The sequence below is a fragment of the Watersipora subatra genome, chromosome 11, assembly GCF_963576615.1.
Source record: "Watersipora subatra chromosome 11, tzWatSuba1.1, whole genome shotgun sequence".
NCBI classification, from domain to species: domain Eukaryota; kingdom Metazoa; phylum Bryozoa; class Gymnolaemata; order Cheilostomatida; family Watersiporidae; genus Watersipora; species Watersipora subatra.
The window spans coordinates 10194795-10215709 of NC_088718.1; the positions used below are offsets into that span (position 1 = coordinate 10194795).

A 20915-nucleotide genomic window follows, 5' to 3' on the forward strand; every position below is an offset into this window, starting at 1 on the left:
GTGACAACTGATGTTGGGGTAAGTGACAACAGATATTGAGGTAAGTGACAACAGATATCAAGGTAAGTGACAACAGATATTGAGGTAGGTGACAACAGATATCGAGGGAAGTGACAACATATATCGAGGTGAGCGACTGCAGGTATCAAGGTAAGTGACAACAAATACCTAAGTAACAACAGATATCAAGGTAAGTGACAACAGATATCAAAGTAAGTGACAACAAATTCTGAGGTAAGTGACAACAGATATGGAGGTAAGAGACACTTTGTATTTTTTTCATAAGTCAAATTTTGAATGTGAGTTTCTCAATCATTTGATTTGATTTTATTTCACAGACTAAGACCGACAAAATCAAATCAGGTTGTGTAAAAAGTTTTCTTAGAAAAGTGTACATTCAGTTTTTCATTGCGGTTCATGGATATTCACTTTCTTCTTTTTAAATGCAAGTATTTGAATGACTTGCCCAACTATTAGCAACTACAGTTGTTGAAACAGCATTTATATGAGTTGAGTGAGAATGCTTTGTTTACTCTTTTAATGGTCCGCGCAAGCATTATTTAGAGATAAAAAGAAGACATTCTGTGTGGAGGATAACTCCAAAGTTATGGATGTTTAAAATCTTCATCAATTTTTCATCACGAACCTCCATTCGAGGATAAATATGTTTTAATCATGGTCCAGAAGGGTGCGCGTAGAAAAGCTAAAATTGCACCAAAGGTTTGTAAAACAGCAACCAAGATGTTCTCAGTCAACTTTACAGAAAAAAACCTTCAAGCAATGACACCCCTTTGTTAATAGAAAAACTCGCACGAGCTTTTGAAATTAACTCCTAATGGTGCATATACATTGTAGTTTATGTTTTTATTCAATGGTAAAAAATGCCGATAAAAATACCTAATTTTTGATGCAAAGTGTTTGCAATTTGTTGAGATATTATTAACATTAACCGCATCATGGCTTTAAAAATGTTTAAGTTTTATTTGGAGTTGCTTTCTTTATATTTAAAACTTCCTAACAATCTGCTCTTAGTCTTGTTGTTGAACAATACATTAGTCAGTCATACTTAGTTGAACAAATTTTATGAAGCTCGCGCTTTCCTTGCAACTAAATTTTCAGATTTAGTAAACAAATAAATTACTTATTTAAAAAAATTACCAAGCGGATTTTATCGTAAAGGGAAGAAAACACTTGATAACAATAAATTATTAGAATTGTAGGAAGAAACAACAACTCCTAAATACCGGTACATGATAAAAGAATAATTGAGTTGACTGGATATATCTATCCAGTCAACTCAATTATTCAGTCAAGTTGATTATAAATTGATACATCTCAAATAAAAATATTCTTTTGTATTATTACATTATATGAATGACATGAAGTAAATTTTATACTTGAAAATTGAGAGGTAATTAATTCTATGATATAGTTGACATTTACTGTGCTATCTAAATAAGGGAAAAACAGGTTTTCTCAACAGCCGGAATAATGTTAAAAAAATTATTTTTCAACATTTAACGCATTCAGGCCAAAAAACCAGGTTGTATTGTATGCATTTCTTTATCATGACTAGCTCTGGATAAATTTAATTTCCATGAAAGGTTTGAGAGACCGTTATTCGTTAGTCTTTAAAAAAGAATTTCATTATTTCTAAAGACTATTTTTAATTTAAAAACGAGCGAATGTATGAATATTTATTTTTTGTTTCCTTTGACAGTGCTCAATTCTAAACAGTTAGCCGGTTGAATTGATTGTTTGTTTATGACCAATAAAGTTCAGTTAGTTGTTATATAAACTATAAAGACAGGCTTTGATATACAATGATGAACAACCTTTATTGTCCAATAACATTTATCTGGTTTGGAATTGCGTGAGTTTAGCAAAGCCTACTACCTGCTTGATTTGCCTCAGACTGAGTAGCTAATAATAAAATACTACCGTGTAGGAATAGGTAACAACAATACCAGACTACAATCTCCTGGTGCAACTCCATTTTTAACTTTTCATCTAAATATCTTATTTGCGTTATTTTATCCTTTTTTGTGATATCGACATCTTTTTCAACGCATAATGATTTTTTACATAGCAGAAAACTTAAAAAAGGCTTTGTGGTTTGAAGGTGTGTTTTTTAGCTTTTGATATAGTTGCATAGATGTGAACTTATTTTTACAATAATTAACATTTATGACTGACCTTTATTTTAGTGCAGTTAATTGTTGGCTACATTTTTTGTGTTTGTAGTACGTACAAACCTTTGCAAGCAGTACCTAAAGTTTTATCATACTATTTTGTTTTTGTTTCCTACAGAATATTCTCACTGTCTTTTAACAAGTCAGGTTATTTGCAACACCACCTCACCCCGTCCTGCCTCTTTTCTATTAACTGCTAGCCTTGGGTTAATAAGCAAAGGCTGCTTAGCTTTGCATTTTTGTTTGCGGTGAGCAGTAGCTGCAGTTGCAGAACAGGTTTCCCAATGTAGCTTGTTTACATTTGGTGCAGTAGAAGACAACTCCCAGACTCAACTGGTAGAGCTGCATAAGCATTATTTAGCATACATGTCAGTGCATAGTGCAGTACATGTACATGCGTGTACATGTACATGTACATGCGTGTACATGTACATGTACATGTATTACATACAGTGTATAACTAATTGGCAGAGCACAATAATAAGAATTGTGCCCTCTTGGATAAAAGCTAAACAGCCCCAACCATAAGGAAGTATCTACCTCGATGTCCTCCTATTCATTGAGAAACAAGCCCATTTGATGATAAATTACTGCATTGCGCAAAAATTTAATTCCCAATAAAGGACTCATGAACTTTGCTTTTCAATGCAGGTCAAGTTTGCTGCTCTTGAGTTCCCAGCAGTGACGGTGTGCAACCTCAACCAGATCAGAAAGGACAGAATGCCTACCTACATTGAGACGCTGACAGAGGAGTTTGAGCAGACCAATTTGGAAGACTTGTATGGAGGAAAAGATGAGTGGCAGCTCTTCTGGGATTGTAAGTCGCTAGCACCAAAGGTTTCCTCTAAACAAGGCACTGTTTAGATTGGTGTGCTAAAACCTTTACGCAGCGCCTGAAGAGAATAAAGTTGACCAAATGTTCAAAGAATGAAATTTGTTAAATTAACTATATAACCCTGTAACTACTTTAGTAATCTTTTTAAAACATCTGACATTATCTGTGCCTCATTATTCCACAGTATGGCAAGGACAGCGTAGTGTATTGGGTCAGCTCACCGGTCTGCAGACCTTGAGGTTATGAGTTCAAATCCAGTGTGAAACGGGTTTGTCATTCCTAAAACTTTATTGCTATAACTGGACAGGCGATAAACAGAAACTGAGATGTAAATAAAAATCATATTATAGTATATCATATCATGCGTTATAAGATCATCACTAGTCATTGCAATTAATCTGTATGTTTTCTATTTCAGCATTGAATCACACAACTGTAGGTTTCACAGGAGGGGCGGTCACTACTGACCCTTCCTCCATCGCTAATACAACATCAGTGGATAACACAACGACAGACGTAAACAAAACCATGTCAAGTAACACCACATCCACAGCAAATGCAACCGCAACAGGGAATTCAACATACTCAGGCAACTCCACAAGCACAGGAAATTCTTCATTAACAGGAAACAGTACTTCAACTGGAAACTCCACCATCACACTAAACAATAACACAGTCAGCACCAACACCACACGTAAGAAAAGAGCAATAACGGAACTAGAAAGTCGCAGAAAGGATGTCTTAACAAAGCTTGTAAGTGCGAGCTGATGAACGGTAGCCTTGGAGTTACCCTCTCTTAATCCATTGTTACATAGGCAGAGAACAAGAACTCCAAAAGCTTTCACATGATTTTATATTGATATATTTTGGTTTAGGTTAAAAACAATTTTTACTCAGTAGGCAGTAATTAATTTAAAGTACAGTATTTAATTGAAAATGGAGTAATCTAGTTTCATATACTGCGGGTTTGACAACATAGTATTTTTGTTAGTGCCGATGCGAGAAATATGCAAATATGCATACCTGATTCCCACCTGATTGCTTTAATTCATGTAATTAGCTAAACAGTCATTTTACTAATCCTTTTTTGTTTTTTTAGTTTTAAGGCCTACTGGAAACTTTTATGATAATCCATAACATTGCACAACAATACAGTACATGTAGTACTTTAAAAAGAGATGGCTAAATTTTTTGTATGTATAAAAATTAAATATGTATGTCTTTGAATAATTATTGCTTTTACAGTGTGCCTATTTAATCTAGCTTGTGATCATAAACAAACGTCTTTTCAATGTTATTGTGATTACAGTTTGACGAATCAAATAACTTTGCATTTGGTTCACAGCTCTTACATGGTAAGATAACTTCTGAACTAAGGTAAAAACTGCGCTTGTCATGCCATAACTACACCAAATAGACTCAAAGCGGGATTTTGCATACAGCTTTTAGTTTTCATAAAAATAGTGTCAGCTTATAACCTGATGATTTCCAATTAAAAGAGAAAGCAGTCCTCAGAACTGTAGATTGTAGTTAGGCGTGTCTTTTCCATTTATATCAAATCAACTTCCTAACATCATTTGAAACGAAAGTGCACCTCTCAATTTGCAAAAAAATTCACAAAAAAAGAACTTGAAAATAAGGTCAAAAGGGTCGTGGACAAACTGCATAAAAGTTAAATGATAGATGCAGGAACGATAAAAAATCTCGATTCTTATGCCAACATGTTTTTTTATTTTCCATTTTCATCAGGTAGAACAATTACTAAGAAATACACTAAGATCTTTTGTTATTTTAGAATGGTTTCTATGTTCAGCCAGACACTGCAGAAGTTGCCAACATGAGTTGGTTCAACAACGTTGGTGGCACCTCATCTGATAAAAGCATTATAGTAGCTCTCACAGAGTCTCTGTCTAACCAGTCCACCAGTGAACTCTACTGTAAGTCTTTATAAAACTGAATATTTTCTTGCTCACGAGAGTATAATGTGCAGATAACTCCTAAACTATTTTCTTTTGGTAAAATTTTCTTCTGAACGATTTTTTTTCTGAACTATTCATTGCAGCTAAGTAAGACTCAAAGAAATTTTTACAATTTAATGTTATAAGCAGATGAGCTTAAAAAATGCTTTTTAGTATTATATTAGCATAAACTTGCCTCATATCTTGAAATTTTATGTGTTATGATAAGGGCCATGGTCGTCCATTTATTGGTCCAAAGCTTCATTTGAACATTGTAAAAAAGATTGGTTGTTATGCGATTTGAACTTACGATAATCACCTCAGCAAATCGATTCTGTAACACCTGAGCCAATCTATATATATATATATATATATACATATATATATATATATATATATATATATATATATATATATATATATATATATATATATATATATATATATATATATATTGTATCAATTCACTTTCCATTGCCATCATTGTAAAAAAACATACATTATCTAGCCATTACTTGCTAATTATTTCTCATTCAAACACCTTTACAGCTGTTTTAGTATTTCTCTTAATTTATTTGAACTGCACAAAATGCTTTACTGATAGTTATGATGGTAAATGTTGTATATGTTAAATAAAAATAATATTTCTGTGCCAAGACTTTTTACTACCGATGCAACACCGAGCATTCATCTAGTTTAGAAATATTTCTGCAGATAGTTGTAACGCTCGATGATCTCTCATGGCACACCGGTCTGCCAAGGTACTAGTAATAATAAAGGGTTTACACTCGGTGCATAATGATTTATAATAATATGCATGTAATATATAAAGATACATCCTATACTAGAGGCAGCTATGTACTAATAAATTAATTTGCGAAAATTGATCTTCTTGGTTCACTTGCTTTTAGACACCGGACATGAGATTCAAGAAATGCTGCAGGAATGTTCATTTTTAGGAAAAAAATGTGGTCCTCGGTAAGTCCATTTATTTTAACACTCGAAGGCAAAGACTTCTTATTCTATAACTTGAAAAAAGTCAATTTATGCTAGGACTTGAAAAAAGTCTCGTGTTCTAATCGTTGGCAAGTCAACTATCTTTTAGAATTTGTACTTGCCCATTACTTACTGCTACAGTTGATGTCTACTTTTTAAGTCCACATGAGGGATCACAGAAACATCTATTCACTAGCAATTTATAAACTAGTAAAACAGAAATAAAAAATACTGCTTGCATAGCCAAGCACTAATTTTATGCTCCCTTTTCTGATTGGGCCAGAACCATTCATTGAGTCACCTAGCTACAGTTTCACTGTACTTTTATTTACCCATGTACTCTGTATAATGTATACTAGCATGCTCAGCAGTCTTTTGTCTATGAGAGATCGTCATAAGTAATCAGTATGCTAAACTCTTTTGCTAGCAAATTAATTTCTTTACCAGGTCATAATTACGTAGTCGATAAAATCTACTATTTTTCAGGAGAGCGGATAGATTGTTGTAACTTATGAACAACCTGGTCTATAAAATTAGTTTGACACCAAATTATTCATCAAAATTTTTTACATTGGCTGATGCAGTGACAAATACAACAAACGCATTGCAAAAGGAGAACGAATAATTTTTGGACCATTTTCGAAAACCATTTGAATAAATCTTTGAGTCAGATGATTTATCAATATTATTACAGTTTATGACAATATTATTCTTGCTAAGAATAAAATAATCACTCTCAGTAGTACTATCGTTTAATAGAAAAACTGGGTATTTATCTTTGTTTGGGTATTTAATTAAATACCCAAACTGTAAGCTGTAATGTGTTTACCACAACTGGTCATTGCTAACAATAAATTACAATAGAAATAAAATATTTGGCAAAACGAAACTATGCTCAGGATAGGTTGCTAACATTTTTTTATTGGCTCAACTCATGCAGACAATTGTTTACTTTTGGTTAAGTACAGATACAATAGGGTAATTTAGTGGTGTATCGACTAGAGTGGCAGACTGTAAATCGGAGTACCAAAGCTCAAGTCTTGCATGAGGCGATTTTATTCCTAACCCTCTTGACATAGCCTCGGACAGACAGACAGACAGACAGATAGACGGACAGACGGTCACTGCTCTTATTATAGTATAGATTTTACTTTTGAAAACTGGAGTTATGTTATCTTGCTAGGATCTAATGAGCAATTAACAAAGCATTCTGATTAAACCAGCTTGAGGCAATTAAAGATGAGAAATTAAAAAAATTGTACAATAATTTTTTCTAGCAAAAATATTAAATAAATGTATATTTTTAGAGATTTTTACTGGTTTTATGACAAGATATACGGCAATTGCTACACTTATAACAGTGGAATGGATGGAACTGTTGCTAAAATTACCAGTCCAGGAGCAACATTTGGTTTGTAATCAAGTTTGTATTGGTTATATCACTTGATTTCCTTAAAGGTTGACTTGCAACAAAATTCACATTACAGTTATTTGGTATCAAAAGATTTATCATGTTTTACTCTGTTGTGTTTTAGGTGTCAAGTACGTGGAAATGTGATTACCAGCTCTTAAAAGCTCAAAAACGAAAAGTTTATTTATCTGACGTAGTCATTCCAGTTTGGTTATCGTCTTGTCATGTGATGTTCTCACGTGAATTGAAAGGCCAATAAAAAGCTCAATGTAAAACTTATCATAGCACTAGTTTTTATGACAAACACTTCGGGTTTTACAAAAGACCCTGTATCCAATATAGATGCTCGCTACTTTACAGTTTTGTTTCGGCATTATTCAATAGTCAAGTCGTAATCTGATCACGTGACCCAATACTTCGCAAATAATTTTTGCAGCACTTTTCGATTATCACAGGTAACTAACAGGCTCATCATGATTATCAGACAATGATATGTACTCCTTCGAGGTAAGGTTAAAAAGCTTAACGATTTTTTACGGTAAGTTATTAGATATCAGTGCTAAAAGTGACAGCATTACAATGACGATAAAACAGACGCGTAAGAACAATAGTCATGGTTTTATTGAATTCGTGAAGTATATTTGTGAAAATATTTCGACGAATGAGTTTGCATGAAAGTGTAAACAGAAACCATGCTGTAACAACTACATCCCATTTGAGCCATTTTGGAAAGCAAATCCAAACTATGGCGGTCTCGTGTGGCTGTGATTAACTGTTCGTTTTTTAGCTTTTAAGAGCTTGTAATCACATTCCCATATATTTTGCACCTACAACACAGCAAAGTAAGACATGGTGAATCTTATGATACCAAATAACTGTAATGTGAATTTTCTTGCAAGTCAACCTTTAATCATTCACTTAAATTTAAGATGTGTAGGTAGTAACTATATTTCTGTGTGGAGTTAACATCTATAGTTTGTAAGATACTCAGCTGTTGCTCTTTATAGTTTCAAACTTTGGGTTTTACCAAAGATGCACTGGACTACACTTACATTATACATAAAATTTGTTTTAAAACTAACCAAAATAGGCTTTTACAATTATTTAATCTTTAAAACTTTTAGAAGCTTGAAGTTTGTAAAGGATGCATTAAAATATATATGAAGAAAAGAGTATTAATTAAATTTTAGATGTACAAATGTTTTAAAATGGTTAATGTTCCCATGACAGTTACAACCAAGAAAATATTTGGCACTATCAAATAATATTCCTATATCACTATGTCATAAGCTGATGCTAACAAGTGGTATTTAAAATTTTACTAATAGTTAATATTTTAGAAACATATATCCGTGTTCATTATTTTAAATTTTAATAATGAAAATATTAGATGTTGAGTTATTTATTAAAACCCAAAATGTCTCGTTCGTTTCAACGAAGGCGATCAGTTATAAAAACCAAAATACAGAATTCTATTCTACTTTTGGAAAGTTATATTATCAATATGGTGATAATCTTTCACTTCAGGGCTGAGCCTGACTCTCTTTATCAACCAGGAACAGTACATTCCAGTTTTGAGTCCACAGGCTGGCGTCAGAATTATGCTGCACCCTCAAGGAGAGGTACCAATCATGGAGGAAGATGGTTTCAATGTCTCCCCAGGTGTCAAAAGTGACATTGCAGTTCGATACGTAAGTTTTATATTCAGTAAATTGAGTTCTTTAGCTCACTCCATTTATACAAACGCTTATCGCTTCCCTCATCGAACTATGAATATTTTTTTGGTACATGCCATGTAGACCTACCTCATTATGGTACGCAACAAAAATTCAACAGATGTGTGTAAACTAGCCAACAATATTTTATTAGCTCATGCATTTATCAATCGTTTTTTTACGCCATCAAGCCGTTTGCACATGCGGTCATTCACAAAAAAAACCGCCATATTTGTAGAAAACGATCAATATTTAATAGTACTTTTTGGTGTTGTTTTGATACTATAATAAAAAAATTGCAAACAAAAGCATCTTTTTCAAAAATTCATTGCAAAAGCTTCGTGTTTTTAACGATAAAATTGTCTATAAAGATGGTCGACAACAATAAAATGACGTCACAAAAAAAACGAAGGAATCCTTAGGACTGCTCATTCTTTTTGCAGAAGATTGCAGCCCAGTGTACTAAACTACGCTGCAGATTGATGTGGTTTACACAAATGCTTTCTTTCTTATTGGTTATTAGCGCATGTTGGCTTGGTGAGCATGAGAAAGTGTAACTGTGCTAACTGTAACTGTAAGTGTAACTGTAAATTATTGAGCAAAATAAAATGGCACACTTTTATGTTACTTTAATCTATTCTACCTAGTTTCAGGTGACTTTGGCTCACTGCATTACTTTATAAATTCAGCACTATGACATAAGTTCCACATTACTCTTTAAAATCTCTACTATTTCTTAAAATTCGTTACATATTTTCAAAACAAAGCTAGTTTTTGAAAAATTAATATTTTATTCTGATTTTACATTTATCTTAGATTTAATTTTCTAACTAAACCAACCTTTGTTAGCTAACATGACATATCTGGCTTGTAGGCAGCGATTGTATCAGGTATAATATTCTGTTTACCTGCTATATACGTTTTATAGGTCAATCATAGTCTGAGCATTGTCTGCATATATGTATTAACAGGTAGAAATAAATCGGTTAGACAAGCCAGCATATAAAAACTGCAGAACGGCTACAGATAACTCCTACAATGAATACTATCCAGGGAACTACACACTCAAGGTCAGGCAATTCTAGATAAGATCTTTAAGTAAAATTTATTCTGTATAGTAGCAGCTAGCAGAATAAATTGTGATGCTTTTACCTCTGTTAAATGGCCCAATCCAGACTAGAGCAACTCACTCAGTTTGTCACATGACAGATTACTTTTTGAAATGCTGCAGAAGCATGAATAAGTTCCACTCTCATTGGTTGCATTATACAAAGAAAATGGTGAAAATGTATATAGTTACAATATATTAGACATGTGTAGTATACAATATAGTTGACAAGGCAATTTGGTTGATAGCTGCAAGCTATTTACGATAAAATTCACCGTATAAAAACCCACATTTTCAGAAGCCAAAAGAAGTAGAAAAATAATGACGCTCTGACATTGCAGTAGAAAACAAAGTAAATCGTATCGACTTGCTGGGCCCAAAATATATAATAATACGAGCTCTATGAAATTTTTGTAGCTTTTCAAATTTAATAGTGGCATGCAGGTAATATATGGCCAAATAGAAAGAAATTACACAGCTTACAGGTTTTTGTGAATACGTATTGGCACAAAATGGCTCCGCGTAATAAGAAAAAAGAGAAATCAAACAGTAGTTGTTAAAGTGTATTTGTTAGTATTTGAACACAAAATACAAATCTTCACAACATATAAATAAGAACTTCTGACTGTTGGTTAGCTCACGCACATTTAATTGTATCAGAATGTCTTCGTATAAACCAGTGAATGTTTTTACCCAATAACGTCAGCTTCATGTTGTAGAAATGTCTTTAAGTCAGAAAATAATAATCACGGCAGCAATACTAAATTAGACAGCACTTACTTAACCGGTCATTATTATGCTGGATATTATTGATGCCCCTGATATACAACTTTTACCAACACACATCCAAATAAACTGCTTGGGAAAGTCTTTCCCAAGCTTGGGAAATATTTCTGTTTTGGAATACGCAATGAACCTTAAATGTACGCTTACTATTATTCTATGTGTAATTTAATGTTCAAATTGGAAAGTGAAAAAATGAAATTTAAGAAATATTGCCTTAACTGCTATAACGTCTGCTTAAAACATTGGTAAACTTTTGACAATATTTTTTTGTTAGAATCTAAACTCTTCAACAAAACCTTTCTATCTTTTTTTAGGGTTGCATAAAGACCTGTACACAGAGGAAAATAATCGAAAAATGCAGCTGCGCGAGTCCTCTCTACAGGAGCCCTGAAACTGTTAGAGCCTGTGCTCTACATGAATGTACGTGAGTAAGTCAAATAGCCTGTGCTCTACATTAATGTGCGTAAGTCAAATAGCCTGTGCTCTACATGAATGTACGTGAGTAAGTCAAATAGCCTGTGCTCTACATGAATGTGCGTAAGTCAAATAGCCTGTGCTCTACATGAATGTACGTAAGTACGTCAAATAGCCAGATTGCTAAATGGAATCAAAAGTCGAGCAGGTATTATGTACCTGTTCACTAGAAATCGGTGAGAAAAGTAGAACCCAATGCACAGGTCTTGTTGTCATAAAAACTCGAAACTATGGCTCATTTTTATTGGTAGAGCTAAACCAGTAATCTGACACTTTTTCTTTCTTTGGAGCTTCTGTAGCAAACTTCCCTGACGTCTAGTTGTTGAAGGCAACAACTGGATGTCATGGTTACCAATGTCTGTCATGTAAGTAAGTGTGTGTATTTTGTCTCAGCAAGAGAAATAAAATTTTTGTATATATGCTCATAAAAAACTGATGCTGACTAAAAAATACAGAAATAAAAAAATGTAAAACCATAAAAATCATAGTATTTGGTGAAAATGTGATCGAGATACGCTATACAACTAAATCTAAAACAGTGTTTCCAAAGGTTCACTTTAAATTTTATCACCAACAGGCGTTCTGTGATAAAATGGTGCTTTCTTAAACACTTCATCCCATTGTGTTGTAGCAGCTCTTTTTGTGGGCATTTCTTTTGCTAGTTATTTCGACTATTTTTCAAATGTAGCTTCTGTCTCCTTAGTTTGAGCGTGATACCTTTGCCATAGGTATGACAGTGTAGTATGTGCATTCCTGGTCTATGGCCCTGACCTGTGAACACCAGGCTGTGGTTGAATTCTCGGTACCGTCGGTCACAGGAAGATTATTCAGTGTTCTGACAAAGATTGCAGTCGATAGAACATTATAAATGTCTTGCTTGACAGTTTTTGTTCTTGTGGTTTAAACACTTCTAAAAATATAGTTTCATGAATATATTGCGGTTAAAACCTGCACCTAATAAAGCCGACTGACCAATTATTGAAAGGAACTCAATTTCAATATAGCCTTAATACCTTCTGTAAATAGCCTGAGTGCCTGTGCTAATTGGGAAAGTCAGGCAGTAAGAAAGCATAGTTAATTTTAATTAGACCACCAAAGTAGTAGTTTAACAAAAAGCTTTCAAATGAAAAGCTTTTTTCATGATCTAGTTCAGAGCATAAACATTCTGTGATGTTTTCCAAATTAAATTTCCATACTCCACACCAAACCTTGTTTTAAAATCGATGAAAGAATAAAAAAGAGGTTTTTAAATAAATAATAATTTTTTTTCGTATTCTTAGTATTTCTGTAGTTCCTGCCATCATTTCTCATGCTAAGGTGTTGCTGGATTAAGGTTTGCATGCTTATGTAAGTAACAGAGATTTTTTTATCTGTTTTTAGCAGTTCTTAAATTTTTTTGCCAAGTAAGCAGTTTCTACTATAAATTTTCCAAAAGCAATTTGCTGAAAGATAGAATGGCCTTGCAAGCTTTACTATTAAAACGTGCTCAGATGTTATTCAATTTTTTAACTTTGTACATAGCTATGCCTATCTTTAATTGTTCCAATAATTTCTAAGGAAGCAAAAAATGCTGTAAAATTTTTATAGATGGCATCAATCACACAGACAGTCTTTTTATAAAATAGGCTAACAGATGTTCATTCTTGGTGGCAGAACTTTTTGTACTTGGTGCTAGAAAGAGAAAACTAGTGACTATCCGTGATCAAAATTGAGTTAATGTTCTTAAAGGTCAATTTTTTGTAAACTGTAAAGTTGTGATAGTTCTCTGCTAGACCAGACCTTACCAACTATTAGAAAAACCTAAACATACATATTTTGGTGAATTTCAACTTGGTCAAGTAGGAATAAAACAATCATAAGCGAGTACTTATCATTCTTATTGTTATTAGAACATTTTGGGTGCATTTCTTTCTAATCTTTACTATAATAAGAGCCATGTCCATTAAACTGCCCATCTGCAGCCATGATTAGAAGTTGGGAGAAAATATTGCATCGAACGGAATGCTAACTCATTATGAATAGAGGTTACTGATAATAATGACTTAATAAACATAATGGACTTGATGTTTATTAAGTCATTATGTCTTATAGAGTCACTGATTATGACAACTGATAGAAAAATATTTTTAAAAATCAATAAATATTTGGTTGACACAATTGTTGCAATGTAACTTTTTTAATCAATTCTATCATAGAGAAATGGATTATGGGAAAAATCAGCTGCAAATTGATTCTACCAAAAGAACATTTTGAGCTTTGCTGAATGTCAAAGTAATATTTGTATTTGTCACGCAAACAATGTGAAGATTGATCTACTTGAGTCGCTTTCATTTCTTTAGATTTTTACTGTCATAATGTGCGTTCATCACTAAATTATTATCAACATTCTAATGTACCGACTTTGTCGTCAGTCGTATTTACGTCACAAAATTTTGCACTAGGGTAATTGATCAGTCAAAATGATCAGGTAATTGATTAGTTAAATTATGCAAGCACCATTTAAAACCTTGTCTTTTAGTTTGTTTACTTACAAAGAAAGCGATAAATTTGTGCAAAAGTCCTTCCGGCAGAAAATAAAAGGATTTGGGCTATTCGCACCAATAAGAAGGTCATAACAAGGTGAACCTGTCATCTACTGCTAAATTCCATCAGACTTACATACTTACATCATGGATGACGTGTGATACATCACAGATCATTTTGACAGACTGGTGTGTAGAGGAAGTAGAAGAAGAAACAACAGCCTCTAGTGCTTGCGTACAACAGTGTCCAAAAGTCTGTTGGGAATCTCAGTTTGATTACATCATTTCGACTAGCCAGTGGCCATCAGCTGCGTATAAGGTAGATGTTTCTGTGATGCCTCTTATACCATGGTAGCATCATAAGGAGAATCTGGTCACTGGTCATGAGAAAATATTTTTAATTTAGAAACTGAATTAAATTCACATTACCAGTTATAAGATTCTAAAGTAACCAATAAACAAATTTTTGTTATAAATTCATGGTTTGTTAAATTTTTTGAGATGAGTTATAGCAATATGCACATGAGTGGAAAGCTAAGGTTGTTCTGCACATGAATATTAATAAGGATCAGCTGACGGTTGCCTTTGTAGTCTGGTTTTGAGTAACGTAATTGTATCTGCTCATTTTAACAAACAAACTTAGTTACATAATCATTGAAAAAAATTGCCAAAAGTTGACATTGTTTTTGTAGGTTCATATGTAACTACACAAAAATAAGTTTGTTGCCTTTAGAGCATTATTAGAGTTTTAATATTTAGTTTGTCAGCTTTTATTGTGTCAAGAAATAAACTACATTTTTTGGGAATACTTTTGGTGGCAGACCGAGTGCCTCCAAAACTTGCTCCTCTAATATATATCTATATTATGTATGGTCTGAGAATATAAAGGAAGTAAGTTTATGTCATAAATGATAAAGAACATAAAAATTACTAGATAGTCTCAAAATTACGATTATCACCGTAAACTATTAAAAAAAATTAAATTACAGTTTTGAGCTTGTATTCTGAAATATAAAATTAAGAGAATGAACATTCGGTTATGCCACACCAACATGCACAACGACAACAAACCTAATAGAATGATTTCAGCAATTGGGAAACGTTGCTAGGACTTTGAACTTTAGTGAGGCCTGTGGTTGTAATAAACATTATTGAATTTCGATCACAACACCATTGCGAAGACTAAAAACAAATGCTAGTAAACAATACCAAAGTATAAAACTAGTTGAACGAATAGCAACATCAACAGGTTTACCCAGTACAATCATAGACCAATGAAAGAACAAGAACATACAGATAAAATATAATATAAAAACTCATAACTAGTACCTTTTGCCTCCTGGTAAACAGCTTTGAGACTTTGTGTAACAAGAATTCTTTTAGTAGTTAAATACATGATCCGCTGCAAGTGAATAAGACTGATTCATTTTGACTGAATGAGCCCGAATAAGCTAACAGAGCATTTGTCTGCTAAAACTGAGTTCACAGGTCAACGACCTGCACTGAGTCACATATCACTAGCGAGCAAGTAAAGCCTGGTTCCCATATCGATTGCAAGACTCCGCCGGTACCATGCGCAGCAAAACGCTTGCTATGCTAGGCTCGGCGGGATCTGTTCACATAAAAACCTCATCGTTAATAATATCGTAAACATAACTGCGTAATCAAATGAAATGTTCGCTTGTCATGCCGTTTCTATAATGATGACCTTTACCCTTACAGTGCATTTCGGAAAGGTTTTGTCTGCGGCCATTTGCGAAATTTGAACAGCGCTTAACTATTGCGATGCCGCCAGCAACTACTGGCGGTCCTCGGCGCATATGTTCCCATTTCATCGCCAATAGCCTGCGGTGCAGTCGCCGGTGCTTTGCGACGTATATGGGAACACGGCTTTAGGTGCACTCGCACCAGCAAGCAAGTAAGGTCCACTCGCACCAGCCAATCATGCAATAACAACACCGAAAGCCTAGCAAACCGTAAACTAATGCATGTGTCATGCAACCTGACTCAAGGTAACTGTGTATTAGAAAATATGATGTAATGCAATCTATGAACAAGGAAAAAGACAACTCCTTCTATGGTTGAGTCTATGAGAAACTAGTATAATAATGTTATGATGGAATGGGGGGGTTTCTCAATTACTCGAACTAACAAAGGAGTGAGAATTAATAGGAGAAATGAACCGACCCACATTCTACTATCACACAGATCACTAATATTAGAGCTCGCTTGCAGCAAGGGTTTACACGTTTGTTAACTTATTCTCAACTCAAAAACAAATTATTATTATTGTTTTAATAAAGAATTATTTAAAGGAACAGTTATTACATGATTACATTTATTATTAGATTCGAAGAAAATGAAAGTATACAGGGATTCGGTATACCTGTCTTGTAGTGAGCGCGCACGGTGAGTTTTTCACTCCGTTTGGGATGTACGCAACCCGTCCCGACAAGCGCGGATTTTTGGTTTTGATGCCGTCAGCAGCAGGATCTCAAGTCTAGTCACCAGGCATCGAAGAGACAGAAGAACCAAGAGACAAGGAGCATTCGTAGAAAGTCTAACCTCTCTGATCACCGGAAGGTGTAGGACAGCATCACCAAATGCTTACCATCAAGGAGAGAGGAGAACCACCCTATCAACAGAGAACTTGGCTATCATACATGACCCAGGCCCGCTGGTGTCACTCTATTGGATAAGGACAAACAGCGCCACCGTTAGGTCAATTCAAATATCAATCGCGATGTGACATGGATAGGTACCAGTACCGTAACACAGCAAGATCGCAAAACAACCCGGCGACTCCACATCGCTCTATGAGCTATCCAAAGCAAGAAGACAACTCCAAGTTTCAATTGAGAATTGAAAACTACGGAAATCAGATATTGCAATAACACACAATATTTGGAATGATGTTCGTTATATTTGTGTTAATACCTACAGAATCTTGTCAAACAAACAATATATATGGAAAAAGATCAAATTACATAGACAATGAATGACATTAAAATGTTTTTTTTATAATGAAAGTTTAGTGCAACCAGCTAGCAAGTGATTTGTGAAATATATTTCTCATTAAAAACTTCAAAAACTGTTTTTAAGTGCTATTTGATAAATTGTTAAGCGACACTTGCACCATCTGAAGGGATGTCAAAAACAACATTTATTTAGTTTTAGTATCATGAAAATTAAAATTTTGTAGCTGATTTACTAATAATATGGTGTTTTGGCTCGCAGGTAACAAATGGGCCAAAAGATAACTGCCTATTGCAACATATAGTTTTTATTTTAGATAATATAGATACTTTTAGATTGAACCAAACAAAAATATTTTTTTAGTTTAGTCAAACTTTAATAATACATTTTTAATGATTGAAATCAAAATGTTAATAATTTATTTTTATAATGTTTACAATCAAATTTCCTTGCAAAAACTTTTTAAATTATCATCTCATCTGAAAACTTGTTAATAATGATGTGTTATTCAAAAGGTCAGTAAAGTTCAGCAGCTCAAAACGACAGCAAAAGCTGCCTGCCAAGACTTTACTTGCATCCTTTAGGAGCTCTAATAGTTCCGCTGTTTTTTGTAGCAAACAATTGTTGACTCCTTGAGCAGCAGAAGTGAAGAGTTGAAGAAGGCTTTGCACCATGAAAAGTAAGATTAACTAAGATTAAGTAAGATTAACTAAGATTAAGTAAGATTAAGTAAGATTAGTAAGATTAAGGTAACAATTTGGTTGAGACAAGAACTTGAAATCAAATCTGCGTTCAGAGTAATTTGATACCAAACTGTGGTCTGGTCTTTAAAGTTGTGTGTATACATAAGAACTTATTTGACAAGAACTCTTTACAAATTTGCATCAAAAAAAATACAATAGAAAGAAGAAAAAAATGGAAATGAAACTGAAGAAATTGCAAGCTTCAGAGCCTTGGACAAAACATAAGTAGCAGACTCCGACAGCAGTAGGAGATGGAGAATACGACAAGTAGTATTAGCTTGTATGTTTTATGTTTAAAACAATTAGCCACAAACATTTCTTACATATTTACCAATTGAAAGTCCTCTCTATTAAATATGAATGCAAAACTTCAAAAAACAATGCTCAGTTTTATGTTATTTTCATCCAAAGCATATGATTAGATATAGAGGGCAAGTATTAAATAAACAATTAAATGTTGATTTAAGACATGTCAACATGTATATCGCGTGACACTATCTCTGAGAGTATATGAATTAATTGAATATAAACTTGTTTGTCTAATAACTTGTGTTTAATTCAATTAAATTTCTACTAAAATGATTGGTGAAAATAGTAAAATTTAAAAAGCCTAACATTTACATGGTCTGATTAAATGAATTTGAAAATGAAAGTTTTTAAATCTCTCAGGCTATTAAACGCTTTAAATCCTGAAACAGAACTAACATTTGCATTTTTTGAGTTTTACACCATTTTATTATCATTATTATTATGTATTTTTAAAGAAATTTTGCCTATGATTTTCAACTTTAAAATTACTTATTCTGAATTTAAATTACAAATGAAAAAAAAATTCTGGTCATCGCATTTTTTTGCCTACTGATAGTTAAGCAATAAATATTACTGTTATAAGGACCATATTATAGTTCATGCAACTATGTGTATTCTCATCATCATATTGTTATATACTACCATAGCCATATCAGAAGTCATAGTATTTATCATTATTATTGTTAATTATCTTGTCATCCTTAATACTGTTCAAATATTAATATTTAATATTGTTAGACTTGAGCAAATATTATCAGTGATTGATATTATTAATATTTATTGTTACTATCTGCTTTGTTATTGCGGATAAAACGAGCTCATAGATTTCGCTTTTATAATTTCATAAAATTAAACTATTTCCAAAGAATTAATATCTACCTGAAACATTAAAATAGAGCATGAATGAAATGAATCTCATTCAATAAAGATGTTTTACAGACATATGCCAAAAACTGGACAATTGCAAAGAAGATAAACAGAGAACAGGCTTGTTGTCTGCTTATAAAGAATCAAAATAGATTTACAGCGCAATGATTAACACAAGTCATTAAATTTTGAGAAACGGTCAAATAGATTGTAAATATTTTATATTATAATGAACAATTTCTCACCACTCACATACAGTTCTCTATTGAACCTGTGCAGAAGTGTCATTCAGTTTATAACTACATGTCAATAAAATAAATTAACCTTGTGATTTCTTTGCAGATACGGTGTTCATGAGCAGCTGGTAAAGATACAAATATATTACGACAACCTCAATTATTACAGCTACACTGAGAGGCCTATGATGCTCGTATGTATGTTTACAACCATTCTATTTTTCTCATTTATTATTTGCTTGCTTCGACTTGATCTTTTGGCTATTATTATAAAAAGCTTTTAAAAAATCAACCAGCTTCAACGAAATTTCATCCTACTAACATGGTTATTGGTGACATTTGACACTCTCAAAATCTAAGTATGTTGTTTTATATGCACTTTTTGTAGCGAACTCACAGCAAAAAGAATTTTGCATTCATTTAAATCATAAAGTAATGTCTATCTCACATTATTTGTAAATACAGTCAAACATGGATAACTCGCCCACGGATAGCCCGAACACATGGTTAACTCGAACGGTTTCTTTGGTCCGTTCCCACGTAATGATAAATTGCTATAGATAACTCGAACTCAACACTGTTAACTCGAACTGTTTTTTCCCAACGGCTACCAAAACGGTTGTTATCGCTTTAGAAAATCACTTTATTCCAAGCCATAGAGGTAAACCTCAACTTTTCGTAATTCATAAGCTTCGTTATTACCACCATCGGCAAAATATTTTTGTCAACGACTTTTCTAAAGGTTTAGTGAAATTTGATTTATACCAAACATCCGCATAGCGATCGCCCTTCAGAAGCAAGGTAAAGTGAGGTAATCTTTGCATAAACTTCAAGAAAAATCGGCAAAATTTAACGCTCAAAAGAAAAAGATGTCTTTTCTTTTAAGCATTTCAACAACGATCAAGTTTTGCCAATGTCAATCTAAAAAACGTCCTGGCAATAACATCACCTCAAACAACAAACCAATCTCAAGTGATAGAAAAATCTCTATACTTTTTGATAAAAACGTTTTAAACTTTACATTAGAAGCATTTAATTTGAAACAAGCCAGTTGTGCTTTTGATTTATATTATAGTTTGTATATGTACATGTATCTACTAATAAATAAGTAAATACACGGACTTGTGACAGTGCTCTGATAACTTGAACGCTCTGATAATTCGAACACTTTTGCTCGGTCCCGTGAAGTTCGAGTTATCCATGTTTGACTGTATCTATTTATAGCAGTTGCTTATGCTTTTCTAAACTAGCTGTTACAACAAATAAATGTGTTTTAATGACATGCTAGAGGTCAAAGTGCACCAAGTGGTTGATCAATTTCTTGTTTAAGTCAGCGGTGAGCACCATGGGGATTGATTTTTACTCTGTGCCAATTTTTTCATAACTTTTTTACGCCGTGTAGTTTCATTAATGTGAACAAGGATTTTTGTCAGCTGAAGTTTATAGATGTTTGAATTTAGTTTCAAGACCTCATCGGTGCAATTGGTGGCCATCTTGGATTATGGATAGGAATGTCAGTGATGTCATTCTTTGAGGTCTTTGAACTAGTGGCAACTTTGATGGCAGTTTGTCTCAGAGTTTGCAAAGAGAGAAACAACAGAACTGGGAATTACAATTAGGAAACCTTTTGGCCTGAATATTTCATTGCAAGGATTTACAGTAAGTATCAGCTATTCTGAATTTTTTGTCAAATGATGATATAGTACAATAAGTAAGTCACTGGCTTGTATTTGATGCAGTATGTCTTAGCTATATTTTGAATTTTTAAACTCACATGAACTCCAAAT

At 33.3% G+C, this 20915-nt stretch overlaps 1 protein-coding gene across 1 annotated transcript in view; it reads left to right on the forward strand.

Annotated features, from left to right (window-relative positions):
* Positions 1-20747, forward strand: part of LOC137407808 (amiloride-sensitive sodium channel subunit beta-like) — a 29635-nt gene extending 8888 nt beyond the window's left edge. Inside the window, exons 3-15 of the mRNA XM_068094189.1 lie at positions 2844-3009; positions 3446-3780; positions 4823-4974; positions 5901-5963; positions 7289-7392; positions 8920-9083; positions 10079-10177; positions 11316-11421; positions 14183-14316; positions 15793-15915; positions 17588-17652; positions 19235-19322; positions 20589-20747. Of these exons, the coding sequence (XP_067950290.1) occupies positions 2844-3009; positions 3446-3780; positions 4823-4974; positions 5901-5963; positions 7289-7392; positions 8920-9083; positions 10079-10177; positions 11316-11421; positions 14183-14316; positions 15793-15915; positions 17588-17652; positions 19235-19322; positions 20589-20747 (1758 nt within the window). The remainder of the gene's footprint in view (positions 1-2843; positions 3010-3445; positions 3781-4822; positions 4975-5900; positions 5964-7288; positions 7393-8919; positions 9084-10078; positions 10178-11315; positions 11422-14182; positions 14317-15792; positions 15916-17587; positions 17653-19234; positions 19323-20588) is intronic.
* The last annotated feature ends 168 nt before the right edge of the window (positions 20748-20915 follow it).